This window comes from Amborella trichopoda, chromosome 2 (assembly GCF_054954075.1).
Source record: "Amborella trichopoda isolate Santa Cruz 75 chromosome 2, AtrichopodaSantaCruz75HAP2 v2.0, whole genome shotgun sequence".
Taxonomy (NCBI): Eukaryota; Viridiplantae; Streptophyta; class Magnoliopsida; order Amborellales; family Amborellaceae; genus Amborella; species Amborella trichopoda.
The window spans coordinates 13,550,384-13,570,334 of record NC_142337.1 but is presented as its reverse complement, the minus strand read 5'-3'; the positions used below and the strand labels follow the sequence as shown (position 1 = coordinate 13,570,334).

Sequence of the window (19,951 nt, the reverse complement as noted above, 5' to 3'; positions counted from 1 at the left end):
GACGCTAGTAGTGCGCCAATCCCCATTGGTGCGCCACCAATTATGGGTGTTGCCAGTATAGTGCTGGTTGTTGAAATGCCCCAAACCCAGCAAGTGAGGTTATTGTTTATGGGATGTCATATATTGAGGGTTTAGGTTGAGTGGAGGAGTTTAGAGAGCTCCATAGTTGTGGATGTTGCGATGATTAGCTTTGCTGGGGTCATAGTTAGCTGTGATGTAGACGTATTTTGTTTGTCTAGGATGGTTATTTTTAGAAGTAGGAACCTATTTCTTCCGCTCTTTTTACTATTTTAAGCAACCAGAGTTGAGTGTGCAAAGTGGAGATAAGCAACTAGAGTTTTATGTTATCGCCGCATATCAATGAAGTTCAAAAGGAAGTTCTATAGGACAACTGTGAGACCAGCTTTGCTTTATAGGGGAGAATGTTGGGCGATCAAGAAACAACATGCTTATAGGATAAGTGTAGATGAGATGATGATGTCAAAATAGATGAGTAGTAAGACAAGAAGGAATAAATTTTGAAATGAATACATTCGTAAGAACTTAGGTATGGCTCTAATAGGTGATAAGATGAGAGAAAGTAGACATAGGTTACATAGCCATGTGCAGTGTAGACCCAGTATAGCACTTGTTAGGATGTGCTAATTTGCTCAAGTGGAAGGCTAGAAAAAGGCAAAAAGGTAAAACCCAAAAAGACATGGTTGGAAGTAGTGACAAAAAATATGGCAACTTATGACCTCACATGAGCATGGTCTTTGATAGAGCAGAATGATATACCAGGATTCGAGTAATCAATCTCAAATAGTTAGAAAAATGATTGGATGATGAAGAGTGTGACTCCCTATATAATAAAAGTAATCTTGAAATTTCAATAAATAAATAAATAAAAGAGTTCAGGCCAGCATAAAGGTTGTTGGCACTAGAACTCTATCTTTGAATAAGGTTTGAAGTGCACCTTATTTGAGGTTGGTGCCTAATACCAACCGCATTCCTTAGAAATATAAGGGGCATCTTTTTTATTTGATAGAAATGACTAAATTAGAAACCTCTAAATAAATACCTTCCTTTGGATTAAGGCACATGATGCACTAAATAAATATGTTCCTTTGGATTGAGGCACATGGTAATTTATTAACATGCTCCTTTGGATTGAGACACATGATAGTTATTATGTCAACGATTACACAACAATGTACCACACAGGTTCTTGAAGAAAAAGCTTACACCAGTAGCGGACCATAGCACATGGTACCTGCATATGGAAATTTTTTCAATATCACAGGTGAATTTGAATAATTATGGGTGTATCTATTTTGTGTGTATTTGGGGGAAGCAATTATGGGATTGTCTTTTATATGGACTGTCCATTTACAATGGATGGTGTAGATCTTGTCTGAAAATTAAGAGTTGGGTGACATGTGTGCCCTCCATTATAAAAAGGACTGATCCAGATGTGAGGGGACACAGCCCAACAACTTTATCCACTAACACAACATACACTTTCCTTATTTCATTGGGATTAATGATATTTGAAAGGGTGCGGTTTCAATAAGGTTGCAATCTTAAACAATCAAATTAAAGGCATACTTCCACACTTTATTATAACATGTAATTTTAGTGTAAATTTTTTTTAGGATTATCTAAAAATGTATTTTCATATCTAATTATAAAATTTTAAACTCCAAATCTATAAACATGTGAAAATCTTGAAAATGGACGGTCTAGATAATGTGTTGCAAGATGCACTATTTTTGAGACTCAAAATCTTTTTTTTATACATTCATGGATCTCGATGTCGAGATGATCAATTAGAGGGTCTTTCAACATTAAAACAACCTTTTCCGATGGATTATTGAGGTGCATATGTACTACATTTTAAGGTTGCAACCTTATATAAACTTTTCCTATTTGAAAGGCTTAATCCTCAATTTAAAAAGCACTTCTTACAACCTTGAGATTGTAGGTTTAAAACCTACTGAAATAATATCTATACAAAATCCTCTTGGAGGGAATGAAAGAACACAAAATTTGACTTTGGGAGCTTCTGTTAAAATGTTGTAAAATTATCATACATAAACACCAAAAGTAAGCCATCATCACCCTTATTTTAGTTGCCGGTTGCAATTGAAAAGATGCTGGCTCGTGGATAAGCTCCTCTTGGATCGTGGCAGGGATAGAGCTGGGAAACATAAAAAAAATACGGCCTAAAACACACAAAAAAAAAGCTTCAACTCGACAACACCACGGGCAAGACCCCAGATAATCTGGTGAAATTCAATGCGGTTCCACTTATCAAACGATTCGATTCCATCTATGTTGGGTTTGGATCACTGTTGGAAAAATCGGGCAATCTAACCACTAACCACCTGATTAGATCTAGGCGGTTCTAGTTTTGGGTAGCTTTGGTGATCAACCAATATTAAAAAAAAAAATGTATATAAATTCACAAAAATAAAGAATTTGGTTGGTGATGCATTTTTTTAATATTATTTACATTATAGTAGAGCTTAAAAATTGTTTTGATCATTAATACCCACTTTAATTCAAAAACTGGTTTGTTAAAATCCATTTTTTTCATTAATTTTCAGCATCATTTGAATGTGTTTTGTTTTAATCATTCTTTATATGCTTATCATATTTTAGTAGATTTTTTTTTTGTATCTTTTTTATTTTTTAACACTTTTTTGACCGTATGAGACTTGCCCGGTTAGAATGGTTGAATCGATCAATTTATCTGTTAAGCCGGTTAAAGCGCTTCTGAACCCATGTCCGGTTAACCATTCCTGTTCGATTTTGTGAACACTAGTTTAGATACAGATTGGAGAGAGAATGGCGATTGATTTAAAGGAATTACTGGGACATATGAATTAGTCCCGATGGGGTGGGTTTGGTTGTTATTGTAGGGGTGAAAGAAGGAAAACCAGTAAGCATGAAAAAAATGGAGAAAATTGAAAGTAAAGCTATCATTCTTACTTGGTCTTGCGGCTGAGCAGGCAAGGATTCCATAAGAAAAGATTCAGGACACAACTTGGTTTCTTACGGTATTGCTTTGAAATAGGTGGTCCATCTAAAGCAATTGTACCTAACGGCAAAAATGTTTTTGTTAATATAATTATTATTTATAATTTTCAATTTTTTTTTATTTTCAAATTCATGATCTCAATGTCAAATATTAGTGAAAATATATAATAAGACTATTTACCTTTGGTACAAAATGATCACAATTAACCTTGACCACCAGATGTGAAATTTGATAGGTACATTTATTTCATTGACCAAGGTCAAAATATTAAAAAAAATTTCTCGAACTTTATGATACATCCAAGCTATCAGATTTCACATCGGATGGTTATAAGTAATTGTGACCTCCTTGTACACAACATAAATAGTCTCCCTGTCTACAATCCTTAAAGATTATATATACTCTAAAAATTAGGATCAAATAATAGTTTAAATATATATTTGTTGCCAACCCCACATTTCTATAATATGAAGGCTGGCTGCATGATAACCGCGTCCAATTGATATCTGTACATTTAATTTGACAACACGACAGAGATCTAAAAAGGTTGCTAGAGATGAGAGAGATCTAAAAAAGTTAACTTGCAAGGTTCACGAGATGAAAGAGATCTAAAAAAGTTGCAAGAGATAGTAGAAGGAAGAGGTCCATAGGTCAAGAAAGAGAGATTTTCCATAATTTAGATAACCGGGTGATTAAGAAACAAAAGAAAAGTAAATTTTATAATTTAGACAAAAAAAAAAAAAGACAAAAATGGGGTTGGATGTTTTTTTTTTTTGTTTAACTTAAGAGGTTCCATGAGATATTTATAAGACCAAAGGTTAATTGAGATTATAGTTTCAAGAGTTCACGTCCTTTTCCATAAAAAAATGTTGGGGGAACATATCAAGGAATCAGGAGAAATACATGTAAAAAGAAAGCTAAGATGTACGATAGGGGGTCCATGAATATTAAGTTAAAAAAAAGAACGTGAGTGTTATATACGATAATCTTCTTAAAATTTTTAATTATTAGAATAAATAATCCTGAAGAGAAGTTTTCAGGAGTAACAGATTTTCAGAGAAGTTCACCAAAACCGGACCTGACACCATACCAGAAAAGTGTTTGCCCAGTTCCTATAGCAGTTCAATGGATCATCAACCTTGTTGGGCCAATAAGAATCAGGCAGAACCCCTAAAACACAGAGAACCTAAAAAATTTTAAGATTCATATTTTAACTGAATGAACCAGCTACAATTTCAAAAAAAAAAAAACACTGGACTGAACTAGTTTGAAGACCAGTTGGCAGCTTGATCAGCTGGTCCGGTTAAGTTCTGATGGCACCAGTTTAAGAAGAGATTTTCAAAGATTCATAGCATCATCATGTAAGAGAGAATCTTTAATCTTTCTTAGGCTGAGGAGAATTTACAAGTGCTTCCAAATTCCAAAGGAGCCACTGAATAAAACTGACTCGCACACTTTTACATTCCCAACGCCTAGAGCAAAAAGAATTGGTTTCAACTTCTTTTTTTGACAAGGTTACACAGGAATAGAACTTGAGACATAGTGCTATGAAAACCCAGCTGCTACTGCCTTGACCCAAGCCTGATTCCTAGTTAGTTTCAACTTTACTAGGTTGTTTTTCCACTGAGCTTCCATTTTTAAAATTCAGCATCAGAATTTATCTCACCTCCACTAGCAAAGCTTTTTTGTCATGCATTTGAAACACCGACAATTTTCAAATCATGAACGGGTGCAAAAACATATGCATGAGAATCCGTACACAAATGTACATACATACATATGCACAACACATGGATATGCACATGTACACATATATACGAGAAACCCATGGTTCATACTCACATGAGCCTCACACTCTAGTCTCACTCATGATGCAGAAATGAACATCTGTAAACATAAACATCTTTAAGCCACCCTAGTGAATTTTGATAATACAATGTAACATTTATTCCTTGTTGGCATTATGTAAAATAGATACTCCAGGACAGAAATAGAAGAAAAATTACAAAGGGACAGATATTTTGTACCCAGACATATTGCAGGCAAGTGATCTGCCAAAACAACCAACCTGAAGAAACTGGATTGCTCAGATTTATCCCAGGTTCCCCTGGAAGTTTTCCACTTTGATTTTGCATTACTTGTTGGATACAGATCAAAATGGGGTCAAAACTTGGAAGATCACAAGCATAGGTGGCATTGCTTGCTTCTTAACCCCAAAAGAAGCTTTCTTTGCAGTGCATCACACATACAAATCAATGGCCAAATCTTCCCAGGTGGCTCAGAACTGTACCACTCCCATCAAACAAATAACTCTTTAACATCTGTGAAGGGGTGCAGGGTATACATCAAGTGGACGATAACGTAATTTATTGTTGACTGGCATAGGTCCCTCCTGTCAAATTCGGCAATAAAGCGGCAACAGTGTAGGAATCATCATACCAAACAAAAGAAAAAGCTACGGCATGCCAAGAAAGCCCTAAAATGTTAGAATAAGCTACACTAGTAAAAAAAAGGAAGCCATTGCATTGCTTAGCACTGAATATGCCCAGTAATTTGTACGAGGGCCCAGCATCAAGTAACTAATAAAAAAATGAAGCCATTGCATAACTTAGCGCTTAATATGCCTAGTAATTTGAGTATTCCATGAAAATTTCTGTCCCAAGTTCAATTATACATGGATATGTGTACATTCTTAAAATAGACATAACTTTGGTCTTTTAGATTTCAGATGCTTAATGCATGTGTGCATTTGGGTGAACATTTGGGTCCAAGGAGAAAGAGGAACCAGACCAGGAAGGACAATCTATGTAGCCCAAAATGCTCATGAGCTGATTCAGGTGGAGTCAAACAAATTTGAATCAATGAGAGAAGACAAGTAGGTAACAATGACATTCACTTGAGTAGAAGCATTACCAGATGTAAATAGAAGTTTAACATTAGTTTGAAGAGGAGTACAAAATAAAATCACCGAACACTGGAACAGTAGAGTCAGAGGTAGTCATTTCTAGTGTCTTAAAAGGCGAGACAAGTGAAGTATAATCCATTTGGTTCATCAATAAGTAAAGCAGTGGTAAATGTGTTGGAAAAAAAAGGAATAACCTTTATTTTATATATATACATATATATATATATATATATATATATTTATGGAAGCATCTACGCTGCGCCAATGGACGAAATGCTACAGTGATTTCGCCAATAGGCCAATCGCCGTCTGAAAAAATCGGACGGTGTTTGCTTTTCGACCGCCGGAACCGTGGTGGTTCAAAAATTCACGCGGAACTGCAACGGACGACGCCATCCGTCGCGAGTCTATTCAATAAGCCGCCACAGACATAGCAAGTCTATGACAGAGGTGAAACATTGTAGCATTTCGCCTATAGGCGGTTTTTAGTTTTATATATATATATATATATATATATATATATATGTCGAAGCATCTACGCAACGCCAATGGACGAAATGCTACAGTGATTTCGCCCATAGGCCAATCGCTGTCTGAAAAAATCGGACGGCATGTGTTTTTCAACCGCCGGAACCGTGGTAGTTAAAAAATTCACGCGGAACCGTTGCGAGTCCGTTCAATAAGCCGCCACGGACATAGCAAGTCCATGACGGAGGTGAAACACTGTAGCATTTCTCCTATAGGCGTTTTTTAGTTTATATATATATATATATAAAGTTAAGTTTGAATAAGAATAAGCTTTATTATATTTGATGGACAAGATTGCCACTCATCTTTTGTGTGGTCCTTATTTGTCTAATGTCTCTAAATAAGGGTAGAATTGTCCATAAGTTGTGATTAAGTTATTACTTAATGTTATAAGAGTGGTAGAGGCCACAAGTAACCTCTAAGCTACTTACTACCCCTCTCTATCTCTCTATCTCTCACACATCTCTCTCTCTCTCTCTCTCCCTTCATCATCTTTATTTTCTTTCATCTCTTTTTCTCTTTAAATTCTACCAAACTGTTTTCTTCTCTACTTTAATCCAACTTAGTATCAGAGCCAGACGATCAGTAAGGATGGTACTGTAACATGTTACTGCAGCACGTACTGTAGCACGTTAGTGTAGCACAATATTGTAGTAGGGGGTCGATCTTCAAAAAGGTGTGCATGAACTGTGTTTAGGGATGACATCATCCTTTCAGTTAGATAATGTCATCATGCCCTAACTTTTTTCCATTAGTATATGTGCCAATGGAGGTGAGTTTTTTTTTATTTTTTTATTTTATGATTATGGATACCAAACAAGTATTTATTCGAAAACCTAGTTGTATGGGTTAGGGTTCGTATGCCGCAATCAAAGAACTACTGTTAGTGCTGTTTTTTTATGTTTTTGGGGAAAAAAGGGAGTGTGATCAGATCTAAGGGTGTAACCAGATTTGTAAAACTTTTTATTTGAAAAGATCAAAGCGTGTACCTTGATCTCAATTGTTGATTAAGACCTAAGGGTGTAACCAGATCTTAACGACAGTAGAGAATGTCTCTATAGACATCAAATATGGAGGCATCTGAACCCCAAATCACCACAATCAGTTTTGATGGTACCAACTATTTAGAATGGGCCAAGTCGATTAGCCTATTTTTGGGTGGAAAGAAAAAACTGGGATACATTGACAACCATGTGGAAAAACTTGACATGAAGGATGCTAAATATGCAGACTGGGAGGCTGAAGATATGGCTATTATGGATTGGATACTATTTTCTAAGCAGCCTACTATGAATTGGTCGCTTATGAACTGCAATATCTCTAAGAAATATGGGAAGCAGTCTTTGAGTTCTATTCCAAAAATAAATAATTATTGCTAGGGTTTATGAATTGGTGCAGCAAATCAATGATTTTAAACAAGGTGAGTTGCCATTGGGAGACTATCATCTACGTGGTCTTTGGGACCAACATTAGCCCATACAATGTTCTTATGCAAAGGAACATAGAGAGAGATTGGAACAAAGGAATATTTTTTATATTTTGAGGGGAGTTAGTAGAGAGTATAAAACAATTAGGGCAAATGTTCTTGGTGGCGAGACTTTTCCATCACTTGGTACTGTTTTCTCCCTTCTTCAATATGAAGGAATTCGACGCAAGATAATGGCAGTGTCTACGAGTGAAACTGAAAGATTCGCTCTAGTTATAAGGTCTAGTGGTAATCGAGCTGGATGATGTTTTGGGAGCCGTGGTGGAAACCGAGGTGTTGGACTTACCCATGGAAACCCTACATTTGATGAGGACAAATTAAAGTGCACCCACTGTGGGGAGACTCGACACACAAGGGAAACATGTCGGGATCTTGTTGGACGCCCGAGGCCAAACATTCCAAAGGTAAATTCAATAACAATCAATGAAAGTACTGACCTAATTACTCAAGGGTAGCAAGATACCATCTCCTTTGATCCTCAAGAAGAGTCGGTGATTATTCCTAAATAATGCTCCTGGATCTCATGCAACAGGCTTTCATTTGAAACCCTTCTTCCTTTACGTCTCACATTGTACAAACAGGTGTATCTGCATTTGTGCACTATTCTTTATACACTCTGATGTGCATCAAAAAATTGTAGAACTTCATTTCCTATCAGTATCAATAAAAAGAGTGATGTTCCTTTCTCTCTTATATATTCTAATGTGTGCGGTCCTTCACCAATTGCATCTATGTTTGGATTTCATTGTTTTGTTACATTTTTGGATGATTGTTCTAGAATTACAACTGCCTATCTAATGAAACATAAAGATGAAGTTGCTACTCTATTCCAAGTCTATTACCAAATGATGACTCGACACACAAGGGAAGGGCATATTAAAGTGCACCCAATATGGGGAGACTCGACACACAAGGGAAAGATGTTGGGATTTGGTTGGACATCCAAGGCCAATCTTTCCTAGGGAAAATTCAGTAACAATCAATGAAAGTACTGCCCCAGTTACTCAAGGGCAGCAAGATACCATCTCCTTTGATCCTCAAGAAGAGTTGGTGATTGTTCCTAAAAGAAAGCTCCTGGATCTCAAGCAATAGACTTCCATTCAAGACCCTTCTTCCTCCTCTAAGTCTCGTATTGTACAATCAGGTATATTTACATTAGTGCACCATTCCTTATACACTTTGATGTGCATCAAAAAATTGTAGAACTTCATTTCCTATTAGTATCAATAAAAAGAGTGATGTTCCTTTACTCTGATATGTGGGGTCCTTCACCAGTTGCATCTATGTTTGGATTTCGTTTCTTTGTTACATTTGTGGATGAATGTTCTAGACTTACAACTGTCTATCTAATAAAACACAAAGATGAAGTTGCTAATCTATTCCAAGGTCATCACAAAATGGTTAAAACTCAATATGATGCACAAGTTAAAGTCTAGTGGTCTGACAATGGGGGTGAGTATGTGTCAAACAAACTCAGAGATTATCTTCTTGATCAAGGGTTTGAGTTCCAAAGAACGTGTCCATACACACTTCAGCAGAATGGTACAACTGAGAGAAAGAACACACTTGTTGAAAGTCACCAGATCTCTTTTACTACGAATGGAAGTTCCAAAAATTTTATGGTCTGAAGCAGTTCTCATTGCTGCCTTTTTAATAAACCGCATGCCCTCTCATTTCTTAAGTGAAAATCTTGCACTGAACTTGTTCATCCCAACTCAACCATGTTCCCTGTACCTCCCACGGTGTTTGGATGCATATGTTTTGTCTGCATCCTTGGTCTAAAGAGGGACAAGCTTGATGTTAAAGCTACCAAATGTATTCTTTAGGGGTATCCATCTCATCAAAAGGGATACAAGTGTTATGATCTTATTACCAAGGTCCGTTATGTATCCATGGATGTCACTATCTTTGAATTTGTTCATACTTCTTCTTACAGGTCATGAATGCTCGCTTCAAGGGGTGAATAAAATACAGTTTAGTGAAGAGAGAACATCAGTTGTTTCCCTTCCAATTCCCACACCACTTTTATCTGAAGAGAGTGGTTTATCTGAAAGGAATGGTGCACATCCAGAGAAGGAGTTGAAGACGTATACCAATAGAAAGAAAATGGTACAACCCGAAGTTCTAAGCGATCATACCTCAAACGCTAACCCGGAATCAGAAATTGTTCCTGACCTAGATAACTCTGTCACCCTCTTAGAGAGTCCTAGTTTTGACTTACCTATTGCCATTCGCAAGGGTGCATATTCTTAAATTCAACATCCAATAGGAAACTTCATATCCTACAATTATGTGTCTCCCTCTCATTATGCCTTCATATCTGCTTTGTCTTCTGTTCGAATACCTTCCAGTGTTGCAGAAGCACTTTCACAACTTCAATGGAAAACTGCCATGGGTGACGAGATGCGAGCACTTAAGCAGAATAATATATGGGAAATCACTAACCTTCCTAAAGGGAAGAAGGTCGTAGGATGTTAATGGATATTCATTGTAAAATACAAAGCTGATGGTACCATTGAAAGGTACAAAGAAAGGTTAGTTGCAAAAGATTTCATCCAAACTCCTGGTATAGACTACCAAGACACTTTGCGCCTGTGGCCAAGTTGAACACTGTGAGGATCATTCTTTCACTAGCAGCGAATAAATTATGGCCCCTCCATCAGCTAGATGTTAAGAATGCATTTTTACATGAGGACAAAAAAACAGAATGCAATCTTACATGGAGACATCCAAGAAAAAATCTATATGGCCATGCCCCATGGTTTTCAGATTAAGGGGAAGACAAAAAAGGTTTGCAAGTTAATGAAGGCAATATATGGAATTAAACAACCTGCTAAAGTATGATTTAAAAAAATTCAGTGAGGCACTACTGAAATTTGGGTTTAAAAGGAGTCAAGCTGATTATACACTATTTGTGAAGAAGGATACTGCTGGAATTATTGCCTTTATTGTGTATGTTGATGATATTGTCATGACAAGGGATAATCTGAAGGACATCAAGATCTTAAATCTTATTTATGCAAGGCGTTTGATATCAAAGATTTAGGACCCCTTGAGTATTTCTTGGGAATTGAAGTAGCGAGATAAAAAAAATGGATAGTCATCTCCTAGAGAAAATATGTGTTGGACTTGTTACAACAAACGAGATGTTGGGATTAAGTCCTACGGATACTCCTATAGAAGTTAATCATAAGCTTCATGGACAAAAGGGAGAGCTACTCAAAGATCCTAATCAGTATTAACGATTGGTGGGCAAGCTTATATATCTCATAATCACCCGACCAGACATTTCTTATGTGGTTAGCATGGTCAGCCAGTTTATGCATACACCACATAAACCCCACCTCAATGTTGTGTACAGAATATTAAGATATCTCAAGTATCATCAAGGAAGGGATATTTTTCTCAAATCAAAGACATCCCGATGTTGCAGTTTACACAAATGCTGATTGGGCTGGTTGCCAAATTGATAGAAGATCCACAACTGGCTATTTGTACCTTCATTTTGGAAGGGAAACTTGGTGACTTGGAAAAGCAAGAAGCAAAATGTGGTGGCAATATTAAGTGCTGAAGCAGAATACAGAGCAATGGCTCATGGTACATGCAAAGTAATGTGGATTAAAAGTTTTCTTTTTTATTTGGGTGTTAAAGTTAAGCTTTCCATGAATCTATATTGTAACAATGAAGAAGTGATTCATATCGTAGAAAATCATGTTTTTCATGAAAGGACTAAACACATTAAAGTAGATTGTCACTTCATCAGAGAGAAGGTTGCTACAAGATCATTCAGACTCCTCATGTGCTGTCTAAAAATCAACTTGCAGATATCTTGACTAAAGCTGCTGGACAGGACAAATTACATGATATCTCAAGCAAGCTGGGCATGATTGATATCTATGCACCAACTTGAGGGGGAGTGTTGGAAATAAAAAGAATAAGCTTTATTGTATTTGGTGGACAAAACTATCATTTATCTTTTGTTTAGTCCTTACTTGTCTTATGTCTGTAAATAATGACAATATTGTCCATAAGTTGTAATAAAGGTTATTATTTTATAAGAAAGGTGAGCCACTTACTTTCCTAGTCTATTTCTCTATCTCTCATATGTCTCTCTCTCTCTCTCTCTCTCTCTCTCTCTCCTTTATTTTCTTTCCTCTATTTCTCTCTAGCTCCTATCAAACTAGTTTCTTCTCTACTTTAATTTCAACTAAATGCATCAACCCGTTACAAATGAGTAACATGTGATGTAATTTAGATCAGCGAGCCCTTGGCCTGAGCCAAATTACTCGGGCGAGTCTAAGTGACTTACCTGAGTAGTACACAATTAAAAATAAAAAATAAAAAAACCCAAAAATACATGAAAAGGAAGAGGGACAAATGATTTGGCCACATCCCCAGCCATGTGACCTCCCTTTGGCCACATCTCCCCACAGTCCCTCCCCCCCCCCCTTCTCTCTCTCTCTCTCTCTCCATCCCCACAGGCCCCTCTCTCCCTCAGATCTCCCTCTCTCTCTCTCTCTCTCTCTCTCTCTCTTTGAAGGACTTGCAAGCATCATTATTAGGTCTCCACAGTATAGACGAATGGCTCCTTGATTTGAGAGAAAAAGGTTTGGCGGATAAGTTCAGGGAAGGAAGCCTTGAGTTGCAGTGCCTTGCCATGAAAGTGCAATATGAAGTACAGGGGTTTTATGTTGCAAATTCTAAAGAAAGAGATGAACAAAGACAGAGGGAGGGTGGGAGGGGAGAGAGATGAGAGAGGAGGGAGGGAGCGACTGAGAGAGGGAGCAATAGAGAGAGAGTGAGGGGAATGACAAACAGGTCAAGAGAGAGATCAATTACAATTTTTTATTTTTAAATGTTTTTTGTGTTCCCCAAGTTTTTTTTGACAGAACGATAACTTGTACTAAAAGAGAAAGAAATTACAAATGCACAGTTCCGCAGTCACCCACAGGCAAGGACTCAGTAAAAAATCGATGGGTCAGGTTTGTAAAAGGATGTTACGACAATATACGGTATCTTAGAAAAACTGTGAAGTAAAGAAAAGCCAAAAATAAGGGCTTAGAGAGCCGCCCTGTTACAGTGATTGACGATAAAGCTTTCAAAGCTCCTGTGCAAAGAAAGGTCTAAAGGCTAGGCAAACTGTCAGGCTGCTCCCAGTCTTGCGTCAAAAAGAGGGGGACCCTGTCTTCTAGCTCCTTTCGCCAACCGATCTGCGTACACGTTGGACGTCTTCCAGATATGCGTCCAAGAGATGTCCATACCCCTGCAAATGTACTGAATCTCGTCAAAGATACAAATAAGGTGCCAAGGTGGGGGGGGGGGGGGGGGGTAGGACCGCTAGCCTAGGAGATTACGTTATAGGAATCCCCTTCGACTATGAGGTGAGAACCCCATGAAAGGTTAAAATTTTTCAGCGCTATTAATAAGGCCAAACTTTCTGCTTGAGTGGAATCCTTGGTGCCTATGTATTCTAAACATCCAAGAAGGGCAGAACTTACATGGTCTCTATAGATACCTCCTGCCCCCGCTGGGCCTGGGTTGCCTAAGGAACACCCATCAAAATTCAAATTGAGTGTTCCTTGAGGAGGGGGCTGCCAATTATTGGGCCTTGTGACAGATTGCGGTTGAAGGTGAAGGAGGTTGAGCCATTGGGGGAGGAGGAAACTCCTTGGAATGCCCGCGAAAGTCTTGTGGCTAGAGGCCCAAAAGATGACCGAGGATCAGTGTTTTAAAATGCGGCCATATCACCGCATATGCGGCCACATCATGCGGGATGCGCTCGCATCCACATCCCGTTCAGGCGCATATGCGCTTTTGACAGATGCGGCCGCATCTCGCATCATGGGCGCATCAGACAACATCTCGCCCTGTTCCATGAAATTTTTTTTCGATTTTACTCCTTAAGGAGGGGCAAAATGGTCTTTTTTTTGTTCCAATGTTTAGGGAAACTGTTTGGGGGGTTACTATACCCCCTAATCGAAGATTTCCAGCCACTTTTGTGGCTTTTTTTGCATCAAATCGAAGGAAAAAAAAAATTTGGCGAAAATCTTTTTTTCATCCAAATCTTGGATTTAGCAGTTGTCTGATACTTGAATGTTCATTTGATGCCTTTTATTGTTGATTTGGGGATGTTAAGATGAATTTGTGATAAGAAATTGGGGATTTCAGAGGCTGTGAAGAAATCGAGCACTACTTCACAGAGTCGGTAACTTTTTATTCCTTCTTGTACAATAATACTGTTATACTTATTTTTGGGGCAATGTCTTCTTTCCAATCTTCTACTAACAATGATCCGGCTTGAAAATATGCTAAACTAAAAATCCGAAAGATAGAAATTGCGTGATATGCTTGCTCTGTGGAAATACTTATATGGGTGGTATTTTTCGACAAAAAGAGCATTTAGCCGGAATTTCTGGGAAAAGAGCATGCCCACGAGCTACAGATGATATAAAAAAGGAGATTAGAGAATATTTGGATAGATTGAAAACGGATAAAGAGAAAAAAAGAAAAGAAAAGAAAGGAATTACTTGATGATATGCAATTATTTGATGATGTTGATGATGATGATGATGATGATGATGATGATGATGATGATGATGATGATGATGTGTTTGAAGTTGCTATGAGGCAAAGGGGTACTCATACTCCAACCTCAAGAGAGAGGGTTATAAATATTGGTGGTAGTGCTGAGAGAAAAACACCTGTCTCTAAAGGGCCAATAGATTCCTTTTAATACTATAACTCTGGATAGTTTTACATATATGGTCCAGGCAATTGGGCAATATGGCCCAAGACTTATTCCTCCTTCACTACATGAGATTAGGGAGCCCTTGTTGAAGGATGCTATATTTAATGTGAATAAAATTTTGATTTCTCAGAGAGAAGGGTAGGAGAAATATGGGGCCACTATTATGTGTGATGGTTGGTCCGATGGGAAATCAAGGGCATTCATTAATTTTTTGGTTAACTGCCCAACAGGTATTTTTTTTGTTAAGCCTATTGATGTATCAGACAAGTCATATGATGGTATATACTTATCTGGCTTGATGGATGAGATTGTCGATTTTGTTGGGGAGCAAAATGTGGTACAAATTGTCATTGACAATGGTGCCAACTATGCTGCAGCTGGGCATTTCTTGACTTTGAAAGGAAGCATATGTTTCGGACACCTTGTGCAGGTCACTGTGTTCTTATGCTTAAGGAAATGGGTACATCTTTATTTAGCGGGGTGATTTCAAGAGCTATGTTTGTTGTTGGATTTATTTACAATCACACCATAGTCCTAAGTATGATGAAGTCTTTTACAAAGAAGAGAGAATTAGTGAGACCGGATATCACTAGATTTGCCACGTCATTTCTCACTCTTCGAAGCCTAGCCAAGCAAAAAAGTGCCTTGAGGACCATGTTTGCTTCAGAGCAATGGAGTCAAAGCAAATGGTCAAAGCATAAGGATGGCAGAAAGGCTGAAAAAATTATTTTGAATACATCTTTTTGGAGTCAAATAATTATTGCATTGGAGGTGGCTCACCCTTTAGTGAGTGTGCTTCGACTGGTTGATGGTGATGCGAAGCCCGCCATGAGCTACATACATTAGGCAATGACTAGGGCAAGAACTGAAATAAAAGATGTTTTAAAGGATGATAAAAATATGCGCAAGGCTATGCTTGAAATTATTGATAGGAGATGGGATACCAAGCTTCACAGCCACCTCCATTCAACCGGTTATTATCTAAACCCATCTCTTCACTACAAGCACCCATCCATTGAGTCAGATCGTGTAATAAATAGTGGGTTCTTAGATGTGCTGGAGAGGTTGGTGCCAGACAAAGATATTCAGAATGAGATCCAGAGCCATGAATTGATTAAGTTCAAGTTAGCCTTGGGAACCTTTGGGAAAGATATTGCCACTCGAAATAGGGACACTACAGATCCAGGTAAAGGCCAAAAGCCCAAAAATAATCTTACTTGTCTCTTACTTTATGTATAGTTCCATTGTTTATTTTATACCCTTAATTTTTAACTATATTCTAAATTATAAAATATTATACAGCTGCATGGTGGGCATTATATAAAAGCGAGACACCAAATCTACAACGTCTCGCTATTCAAGTGTTGAATCTCACATGTAGCTCATCTGGTTGTGAGCGCAATTGGAGTGCATTTGAGCATGTAACTCCTTTGCTCCTTATTCCTTAATCCTTATTTCTTGAATTTCAATTTTCTAATCTAAAATCTAATTTATCTGATTTCAAATTTCTACCACAGCTCCATACAAAAAAAAGAAATAGGTTAGAGCAGAAAAAGTTGAATGATTTGGTTTGGATCCAAGACAAGAGCGTGTGAGGGTAAGGATCTTACATGGCTTGATGTCGAGCTAGCAACAGGGGTTAATGAAGAAGATCGACCTAACACTAGAGCACAAAGGAGTAGAGGAGCTGCTGGGTCTAATCGCACTCGCACATTAGCTTCAGAGGTCGAGAAGAAAGATAACTCAGAGGAGACCGATGAAGAAGAATACATGGAGGCCGTCGAGGATGATATTGATGACGACTCTCAAGAGGACTTGTCTGACTAATATTTGAAAACATGAAGTTCAAAGTTCAAAATTGACTCTCAAAATGGATGATTGTATTAAGTTATTAACTATTAACTTTTCTTGAGCTTGACTTTCGATTTGTATTTTGTAATATCACTATTTTGTGCTTATGGTAGTGCTTATGGTTGTACTTGTGGTTGTTGATGGTTGTGCTTATGGTGAAAATTTGTGCTTATGGTTGTTGATTGTTGAATGCTTTATGAAGCTGGTTTCAAGTTCCTAGTTTCTAGTTTCTATCAGGGGATAGTGGATAACTGGATACAGAATCTCCGACAGCTAATAGTTTTGAAGTTAATCATTAAACTAAAATACTACTATCACATATATCACCTTCATATTTTTTTCTATGCATTAACTTATTTTTTTAGATTTTTTAGAATTTTTTACATTTATTGACCGCATCATCGCAATGCACCCGCATCCAGGCCGCATCGAGCTGCATTGGCCCCCCACCGCATCAGGGCCGCATCCTGCATTTTAAAACACTGCCGAAGATATAGCTCGTTGGAAGATGGCCGGAGGTTGGAGTTTACTTCAACGAAAGATTTTAGAGTTTCTCTCGAGCCAAATGGACCAGATGATAGCTGCTACCACTGCCCTCCACATGATTCTCCCTGCTTTGGGCCATCCTGAATCCAGGTCATATGAAAAAAAGTCCTTGACCCAAGGTGAGGTAGCCCAACTAACACCAAATAAATTAAGTACTGAACCCCAAAGCTCAAAGGAAAATTCACAAAGGATGAAGAGATGGAGGTTGGTTTCCTCTTTGTTTTTGCAAAGAGCGCATCTGTTGGGGAGTTGGACTCCTCTATGCTGGAGTTTGTCCACCGTGAGGGCTTCGTGAGAAAAGGCCAGCCAATTAAACGTTTGAACCTTAGGTGGAGCTATGCAATTCCACACTTTTAAGATTGCCGAGGCAAGATAATCTGAGGGCGTTGGTTGTGCTGCTAAACTCTTATAGAAAGAGGCAACTGAAAATTTTTCCGAGGGTAGGAGTGTCCAAGCTATTGCATCCTTACCTTGGGGCAAGAAGAACCGAGAATGAAGGGTAGAAGCTAGGACCTGGAACTCCCTGGTCTCTTCATCAGTTAAACTCCTTCGAAAGGAGGGGCTCCAGACTCTTCGGTCTCCGGACAGGACTACCTCTTCCGCTATAGTAGAGTTGGCATTGCGAGTAAGGGAGAAAAGAGAAGGGATAGTTTGATAAGGGAGGTGGATCCCAACCACAGATCAGTCCAGAACTTGACTCTTGATCCATCTCTAGGGATGAACTTGATATACCTATTAAAAAGGGTAAATGCCTTAGAGAAAGAATTCCATGCATCTGAGGCGTTATGTCGCTGGGTCCTATGAGGTAGCCAATCTTCTACAGCGACATGGTATTTGTGCTTGAGGACCTGAGCCCATAGGGCACTCGGATGGTTGGCAAGAGGCCACCACCATTTCTCTAGAAGGGCAACATTGTGTGCGAACGGAGGTTTTTGATGCCAAGACCACCCTGTGATTTGGGACGGCAGACCAAATCCCAGGATACAAGGTTGTATTTCTGCTTTTCCCCTTGTCCCGACCATAAGAAATTCCTCATGAGTTGGTTGAGACGATTGGCCACTGAGGCAGGCATGTGAAAGATGGACATGAGGTAGATTGGCGAGTTCGCGAGTGGCTTTAATCAAAGTGGATCTACCTGCCATGGAAAGGAAACGACCCTGCAACCATGCCAAATGTCTATCTACCTTGTCTATTACAGTCGACCAATGTCTTTTCTTTAGTTTGCCTAGACCTAGGGGTAAACCTAGGTAGGTGGTAGGGAGGTCCTCCACTGGCATCCCCAGCTAAGCACAAAGGCGCGGACTTGCGTAGAGGTCAAACCAACACCCAACAGTCTGGATTTGTGCATGTTTACTTTGAACCCCGTTGCCTTCTGGAAGCAATGGAGGAACAATTTCACGGTGTCCACCTCTCTAGCAGAGGCATCCAAGAGGACAAGGGTGCCATCTGCGTGCTGCAGATGAGAGAAAGTTGGACCTTGACTGCTAGTCTTGAATCCTATGAGCAAGCCCGTCTGGTAGATTCTGGAGATGGATCGACTAAAGACTTCAGCCGTTATCGCGAAGAGGAAAGGGGAGAAGGGGTCCCCTTGACGAAGTCCCCTCGAGGAGCGAAAAAAACCTTTGGGTGTGCCGTTAATGAGGATTGAGAAATGTGGATGGGAGTAGCCGCCTCTCATCCACTTTCTCCATCTATCCCCAAAGCCCATTCTGGCCATGGTCTCGCGTAGAATCGCCCAGTCGACGTGATCGTAGGCCTTCTCCCAGTCGATCTTGAAGATGAGACCACGTACCTTGAAGAGGTGTCTGGAGTGAATGCACTCATGGGCGACTAATGCCCCATCCAGAATTTGTCTGTCCCTGACGAAAGTAGTTTGGGAGGAGGAGATGACCCTGGGCAGTACGAATTGGAGCCTAGAGGCTAAGGTTTTGGCCAAGAGCTTGCAAGACGAGTTGAGAAGGTTAATAGGTCTGTAATCTTTAATTTCCTCAGCTCCTTCTATCTTAGGAACCAAAGCCAAGAAAGTGGCGTTTAAGGCTTTGTGGAGGGGTTCCTCTTTGGAAGAACTCTTCAAAGAAGAGAAGGAAGTCTGGACGGATGATCTCCCAGAAGGCCTTAAGGGAGGCAATTTGAAATCCATCAGGACCTAGAGCCTTGTCTTTGGGTAAAGCATTGAGGGCTTGAGTTATTTCATCCTCTTAAAAAGGTCGTTCTAACCACGAAGCTAGGTCAGCAGGGAGGGTTAAGAAGTTTAGGGAGGTCATTCTAGGTCTCGGCCCTTGGGCAAAGTAGAGTGATTGGTAGTACGAAAGTAAGGCCTACTTATCTCACCACGTTGGGTAAGGTAAGAGTTGTTGTATTTAACCAAAGAGATTGAATTAACTCTTCTTTGGCAATTAGCAATCTTATGGAAAAATGTTGTATTGTGGACTCCTTTCAGCCGAGAGACTCGAGACCTTTGATACCAATAGGTCTCTTCTTTTTCGATGGTTGAGAGATAGTCCAGTTTAGTTTTGGATCGAAGTGTCTGCTCTGAAGGGTCCAGGGGTCGGGTTTCCTCGAGGTCATCCAAGTTTTTATAGTTTCAAGGAGGCTGGCTTTGATGAGGGAAAGATGAGGGAAAAGTTTGCAGGGGAGGATTTGCTCCAAGATTTTAGAGCCGACTTTAGGAGTTGTAGCTTGGTCTGAAGTATAAACCCTACTCTACCAGACACCTGTAAGGCGAAGTTAGTCCACCAGGATTGGACCAATGAGAAGAGGTTGGAGTCTTACAGCCAATGGAGTTCAAAACGAAAGGGACTGGGGCCCTTATGGATTGCATTGGTATCCAGGAGGATAGGACAGTGATCTGATGCAGGTTTAGGG

General features: G+C 39.1%; 1 protein-coding gene across 3 annotated transcripts in view; it reads right to left on the bottom strand.

Annotated features, from left to right (window-relative positions):
• Nucleotides 1-4,902: 4,902 nt before the first annotated feature.
• Nucleotides 4,903-19,951, bottom strand: part of FTSH12 (FTSH protease 12) — an 80,993-nt gene continuing 65,944 nt past the window's right edge. For all 3 annotated transcript variants that reach the window (XR_016049215.1, XM_011630175.3, XM_088858098.1), the window contains one exon: nucleotides 4,903-5,414. Coding sequence is in view for 2 of the 3 variants with exons in the window: in XM_011630175.3 (XP_011628477.2) it covers nucleotides 5,337-5,414 (78 nt within the window). In the remaining variant the exon portion in view is untranslated. The remainder of the gene's footprint in view (nucleotides 5,415-19,951) is intronic.